At 45.1% G+C, this 6,938-nt stretch overlaps 1 protein-coding gene across 1 annotated transcript in view; it reads left to right on the top strand.

Moving 5' to 3' along the window:
* The first annotated feature begins 2,349 nt into the window (after positions 1-2,349).
* The window catches only part of CDC20B (cell division cycle 20B), a 31,456-nt gene continuing 26,867 nt past the window's right edge, over positions 2,350-6,938 (top strand). The window contains exons 1-2 of the mRNA XM_072359754.1: positions 2,350-2,464; positions 2,666-2,736. Coding sequence (XP_072215855.1) covers positions 2,674-2,736 — 63 coding nt within the window. The 5' untranslated portion in view covers positions 2,350-2,464; positions 2,666-2,673. The remainder of the gene's footprint in view (positions 2,465-2,665; positions 2,737-6,938) is intronic.

Here is a 6,938-nt window from a genome sequence, read left to right as displayed (position 1 = left end):
AGAATAATTGCTGTATTCCTCCCATAGGAGACTTCTGGTGGTGTGTGTAATTGGTTTCTTGAAAAGAGTTACACAGTTACACAGCAATTATTGCTCTCTCTCTCTCCCTCTCCTTCTCTTTCTCCCCTCTTTATTTTTGTAAGATTAGGAACATGTCTGACCTGACTGTGACAATTGGACAACAGTTTCATAACGGTTATCTTAGATTAGGGGTGTTTCAAGTTGTTTGTGTTTGTTTGTTTGTTTGTTTTTCCTAATAATATTTCTTCCACCAAAGTTTGATTAATTTTAGCTCTGTTTTATTCAAACAAATGCTTTCTGACCCTAAAGACTTCAGGTCTTTATTCCATTTTGCAGCCATAAAGCTCTCACATGGTAAATCCATTAAAGCATTGCACTATGAGACAAATTATTCTCAATTAAAATTGCACTGTCACCAATTCGCTCATCTTAAAGATACTTCTCAGTAAGTTTCAGGAAGCTAAAGCTTTGTTAGAGGCCCTGGAAGCGGTCTGGTAGGTAACTGTTGGACACACTTTGCTTGAGTTTTGCTTATGGGTGACCTGTTACCATCAGCTTGCTCTGCAACACTTGCCAGCACTGCCTCTAGGCAGTGACTGCACAGAGAAGTGTTGGCTGGCGATGTTTGCCTGCTTATTATTCGGGTAGGAAGAGTTCATCTTCAGTTAAACGAACACCTGGAGTGTTGCAAGCAAGTCTTTGTGGAGGAAGTCCAGCAGTGCTCTCCTTATTGTTTATTTTACACAGGGTGTTACAATGATTCTGAGTAACTCAGACACTTAGTAGCCTGCATGTCCTTTTCTGTCTCCTTACCAATAGCAGTGAGATGACAAAAATGACACCTCTGAAACAGTTTTACACTGATTTGGAATAAGAACTCTACAACATGCTATCTAAGTTTTGTTGAGAACTGAGGTATTAATAAATATATTCTCCCCTCTAGCCTTGCTTGTATGATCTCCTCACTCAGACATTACATAGGCTGCTATAGGACTGACAAGGAAAGCAGGAGATGGCATGAGGAGATTTTTCAGGGAATTTTTTTCTTTTTGTCAACTTACACTTTTCCAACTGTAAAGTGCCTTCTTTTGGAGGAAAGAAAAGCAAAAACATAAATAAGGAAAAACGGAGTCCATTTTGTACGTGGCTCTGTATTCTTAGTCCTAGAAATTAACATTTTAATGGAGACACAAAGACCAGGATCTGTTGGAGTGTGTCCAGAGAAAGGCCACAGAAATGATCCAAGGGATGGAGCACCTCCATACGAGGACAGGCTGAGAGAGATGCGGATGTTCAGGCTGCAGAAGAGAAGGCTGCAGGGAGGCCTGATAGTAGCCTTCCAGTATCTAAAGGGGAGCTACAGGAAAGAAGGGCACAGACTCTTTAGCAGGTTCTGTGGTGACAGAACAAGGGGAAAGGGCTTCAGACTAAAAGAGGGTAGGTAAAGACGGGGTACAGAAGAGAAGTTTTTTAAAGTAATGATGTTGAAGCACTGGAACAGGTTGCCTGGAGAGGCGGTGGATGCCCCATCCCTGAAGACATTCGAGGCTAGGCTGGGCTGGGCTCTGCGCAACCTAATGCAGATCTGAGTGTCCCTGTTCATTGCAGGGCAGTTGTACTGGATGACCTTTAAAAGTCCCTTCTAGTTCAAACGGTTCAGTGATTCTATGATTCTAAACGTTAATTCTGAAACACAGAAGTTAGAATGAGGAAAAAGGGGTTCCCTGTCATGCTGTGTGTCCCTCAGCTCTCGCTGTCAGAGAACTCAAGTGGTGTAACTGCACAAACTGGAGCCTTTGACAAAAGCCGACAGACTGCCGCTCCGAACTTATTTTGAACAAAAGGCAGAAGTCTGGTGGTAGGCGCTCATCTCCCCTGCTATCTCATTGGATTCCATTAAGCCCTGCTCCAGCAGGGTTCCAAGTCCAAACTGCCAGCCCTGACAAGCAGCTCAGTGCGCTGCCCTTCACGCGCCGAGTCCCCTGTCCCGCCGGCACCGCGAGAGGGACGGGTGCGCGCCTCGCCGTCGCCCCCGCCCGGCACCGGAGTCCCGCATCGCGGGTTGCGGCTGCCTGCCTGCCCCGGGCACGGAGCGGATCCCGCCCGCCTCGCTACCCGCGGCCGCGGGGGTCCCGCCGCGCCGCGCTCCTTTGCCGCCGCCGCCGCTCCTTGGCGCCGCCGCGCAGCCCGGGCGCGCCGCGTCCCGCCGGCGGGCAGAGCCGGGCCGGGATGGGCCGGGCCAGCAGGGAGTTCCCGCCCCGCCGGCCGCAGCCGGGGACACTTAAAGAGCACCCGCGGGCGGCGGGGAGTGCGAGGAGGTTGGGTGCAGTTGCTTCTTCGGGTCCGTCTGCCTACAAGGACCTTCCCCGCACCTGTCCGCCGTCCGGGCTGTGCCGCTGCGGGAGCCCTGGGGTCAGGTCATTCACCTGGAGGGCTCAGCCAGGTCCGCAGGGGTGGGCCGGGGAGGAGGAAAGTCTGCGGGGGGCGGATGAGGACGGGGGAGTACCGGCTATGGGCAACGGAGCCTGGGGTACCGGCGCCCTGGGAGGACCGCGCCTGTCCGGGGATGGAGGGTGAAGGGTGAGGGACTGCTGCCCCCTGGGGGCCCTGTGTCCACTGAGTGCTGTGCCTCTTTTCTTTCTAGGAAGAGTTATGAGTGTGCTTGGAAAAGACCTTGTGTGGATGAGAGAGCAAAACCTACAGAAAGCGGCTGAGGTAAGGGCAGAGCAGATGTTTGCTCTTGGCTGCTTAGTGCTCCTTTTCGGTATTTCCGGGGAAGGGGAAGTAAGATGCTCTAGAACGTGACTGTGAGAAACAGGGATTACAAGTTTTTTACTTTCTGGTTAATACTTACACCTTCTTAACTGTAGGATCTGAAATGCTTAACAAACACAAACTACGTTAAAGCTGTTGAGGGGAGGATTATGAACCATCACCAAAGGGCAGGATGCAAAGCATGGGTACCTTGTGTGTGAGGCACCAATAACAAAACCTGGTGAGATGGAAACACAGTGGTGGAGCGGGTGGCACTGTAACAAGCAATGATCACACTGAAAGGGTTGAAGTGGGAGATGAGTGGTGTACCCACAGGTATGGGCATGGTACAGAAGCATTGCCATCAGCATGCTGAGGATATCACTCCAAAATAAATACTGTACTTAGGTGACACCATGGGAAAAGCTGTGCTGTGGAAGCAGGCAGAGATGGGGTCCCAGGAGAAGGGGCTGGAGGCCTTTAGAGGCTGAGATGGAGTGGAATGCTGCAGCCTGGAGCTACTCCAGACTGCCTTGCTCAAGAGCATCGTGGAAAGGATGGCCTCACCCTGTGGAACCAGCACAAGTCTGTTAAGCCAGCGCTGTCCTGCAGCTGCTGACAGCAGCACTCAGGCAAGTAAATGTTATGGTGTATTGTACTGAGAATTCAGGACTGGTGCTATTTATTTTGAATGATCTAGCAGCTGTTTTTAAAGAAGTAAGGGAAAGTTATCACCTTTGTTATTTCATTCAGTTTGATAGAAAACATCTACCTCAGTGACTGGCTTCTGCATTGCTTCCAAGGGCTTTCCATCAACGTAAGTGCTGGGGGTAAAGTGTTACCTCCACCCAGCCTGCGTCCCTGAGCTTGATTCTTGGGGTCTTCAGGCTTCCCTCATATCTGTAAATGAAGGCACAGTGTGCCTCAACACCCGAGATTAATTTGTACTATGAAGTAATCAGCAATAATTGTTATTTCAGTATGAGAAAATCTACTCTAGAGAATTAGACTCCAGGCTCATTTAGTGCCAGGCCTGGGCTCCTGCAATGACTGATGTGGTTGCTTATGGACAAACAGGACATAAACAAGTGTGTGTAATACAGCGTGGAGACAACATACTGGTGCTTGTGAGAATCTGTTCACAACAATTTTCTGTTTTTTTTTTTTTTTTTTTTTTTTTTTTTTTTTTTTTTTTTGACAGTCTGGGATCTGATTCTTGTCAAACTTCACATAGGTTTTGTGCTACTACTGTAACTCAAGTCTTAACAAATAAGAATCTTATCTGTGCCACGAAGGCATTTACTGCTTGCATATATGTATCATCATATCATAGTATCATAGTATTGTGTGAGTTGTATACATACTCTTGCGCATGAATCTCAAAAGAGGGAACGGTGCTGAATTTAGGTAAGCAATGAGATATTTCTTCTAGGCACGTGCGTTTCACGAGAAATCTCACACTGCATGGACCCTGTGGCTGGAAGGCAGTGCGATGTTAGCGACTGCTGTGCTGAATGGAGCAGTCACTACCGCACTGCCACCTGCTGCAGGGACAGCCTACAGCGGTTTGGAGGAGGGCGCTTTGGTGGGCGTTAGGGATCTGGTTTCCAGCAGTGCAGGTGGTGCCTCTGTGTGCGGTGGGGTGGCAGTGTATGTTAGCTGGTTGGAACTCCTGACATCAGCTAACATGCAGTTGCTATCCTGCTCCACATACCTTTAGCATCAAACCGAAGACTGCTACTTTTATGTGTAGAATCTTTTGCATCATCTTGATTGATTCTTCTTCTTTTAATTAATTTAATTTTGTATGTATAATTTTGCTTGGCTCACTTTTGGAATAATATCTGTATTTTGTATTCCTGTTACCCAAAGAACTGAGAGAATTTTTGACAGATTCAGTCTCTGGCTTCTATCTGCCCATGGATACCAAGGCAGTAGGAAGTTTAGCAATACCTGAAACAGGTAGGCAATTAGTTCAGTGGTTACTTCAGGTTTGAAATAATTTCGCACAACTTCAGACTCTCTGGTAGTTTTCTTAAAGCTGAAGAATCACAACTAAAAATGACACAATTTTTAGAAATCTGTCTTAAATTCTGTTTAATGATATTTGATATAATGATATAATGCAATGTGTTGTTTTAGTTCTATTTTTAATGACTAATTAGAAGTCTTCACTAACTACCTGGCTATATCTGAAAAAGTAATCCCCTTTGCATTCTATAGGAAAAAAGTCAATTGTAGAGTTTTTCTTTTCCACTTGCTCCACAAAATAAATTTTGTGACCATGGGAGTCCTAAAAATCTGCACCAGGAGGCACAATTTGAGTAGGACATAGTATTATTCCTCAGCAGGTTGTGGGCTGTGAGCAAATTGATCCTTCTGATTCATATTACACTGCAAACTTCTATCACACATACTGCCATGGGCAACAAAATACTACTTTTATCGTAATCTTGGCACTTCATAGATCGCAAAAGAATCTGTTTATTATAGGAGCATTCAAATGAAGCAAGTAATATGCCTTGTAAATCCTCCAAATGAGTATCTGTGAAAAGGAATAGGAGCAATGTTTGTGAAGCTCTGCAGAGATGGTGTCCACCTATTGCTGTGTGTGGTGATTAGGCAGTGTACTGTTAGTTAGCTGCACTTCATGTACCAGCAACTAACTACACTGCTGCATTAGCACATCACTGTGTCACTACTGAGAAAGGAATGCAAAGACTGTTGTTACAAACACCTTGTCAGGTCCTTGGCTGGTGTGGAGCCCTATGTCAGCTGAAAGAAGGTTTTGCAAAGTGACGGAATTGATAAAAATATGTTTAACTGTGTTTTACGCAATTATGCAGCTAATCAAACTGCTAATCAAACTGTTTTCTGACAATTCTGCTAACTTAAGTCGGTGACTTTAGTAAAACTTCAGGTTTTGTGTCTCATGTGGATGTTTTTTTATGTCTGCTAATGTGACTGTTACATCACTTCAGGTGAAGAGGTGAGTGATTCCAGCTCAGGAGAAACTCACTTAAATGGGAACTGGCAGAAGCACAAAGGTTCTGATTCACTCAAACTTACTTCCTTTGATGAAAAAAATAATGATTGAAAATGAGCAAAAGTGGGTAGGGAAAGAAACATCTGATGAACTACAGGCTCTTGTGTGTTAGTGAATTCCACTCTGAATTGGTGACCTTTCAGGTTACAATTAGGTGTAAATAAAATAATCTTTAAATCATCTAGTGCACTGAAGTAGGTGACATACTGTAGTATGGCCCCTCTTCTAGGATCTGTGGCTCTGAAAGCAATCCTGCTTGCTCTAAGGGCACACTGTTTGGTCTGAGGACTAGGACAAAAAGAGACAAAGAGTAAGAAGAGAAGAATTAGAGTGGATTGGTTTGAAGGGACCTTTAAGATCATTTAGTTCTGTGGGCAGGGACAACTTCCTCTGGACCAGGTTGTTCACAGCCCCATCCAGCCTGGCCTTGAATACTTCTGGGGTGTACATTACTCTTCTTCACTATGTAAAGCAATTTAGGATTACATTCAAAGGATATTCATTGCAGCAGTACACTTCAAAGTTTTTAACTACAGATGACACTTTATTTATATGTGTATTTTATTGGTAAATGGATGGGAGAAGCTTAACTTCTAAGAGTTTATCTTTTTTTTTTCTTTCCCTGTCTATCCAACCATCAGAAAAACAGCTCTAACATGTTTAGGAGAAAAATATCCAGGCCATCTGTTGATCATGGTTAAGAGGAAAAATGCAGGAACCAGGTGAAAAATAGGAGCAAAAATCAAGTGCTGAGATGATAAAAGGCCAAAACCAGGACAGAAATCTGGTTGGCAGTAGGAGCAGGATACAGAACCCAAGCAGGGAAATAAAATAGTGCTGGTGTGATGAGGAACTGTATGGTGGCACTAAACTGTCTGTAGTAAGAAAAACTGTATATTGCTTTGTAAATTGGAAAGTCATGTTGATAGGACTACTGATCATGTATAGAGGCTGTTCAGACTGACAGGAACAATGTCCAGCAAGTAAGCTGCTCAGGGCCAGAGTTCAAAATTTGTCTGCTCTATTCTTTGCACACTTGTCTTTTTTTTGCTTCACCAAGGTGATATCATGGGCCATAGTCTGTTCCCTGTCGGAAGTGCAAGTAATGCCCTTGTCA

Source organism: Excalfactoria chinensis, chromosome Z (genome assembly GCF_039878825.1).
Source record: "Excalfactoria chinensis isolate bCotChi1 chromosome Z, bCotChi1.hap2, whole genome shotgun sequence".
NCBI classification, from domain to species: domain Eukaryota; kingdom Metazoa; phylum Chordata; class Aves; order Galliformes; family Phasianidae; genus Excalfactoria; species Excalfactoria chinensis.
Note: the sequence above shows the minus strand (reverse complement) of the source record. Positions and strands in the feature narration are given on the sequence as shown.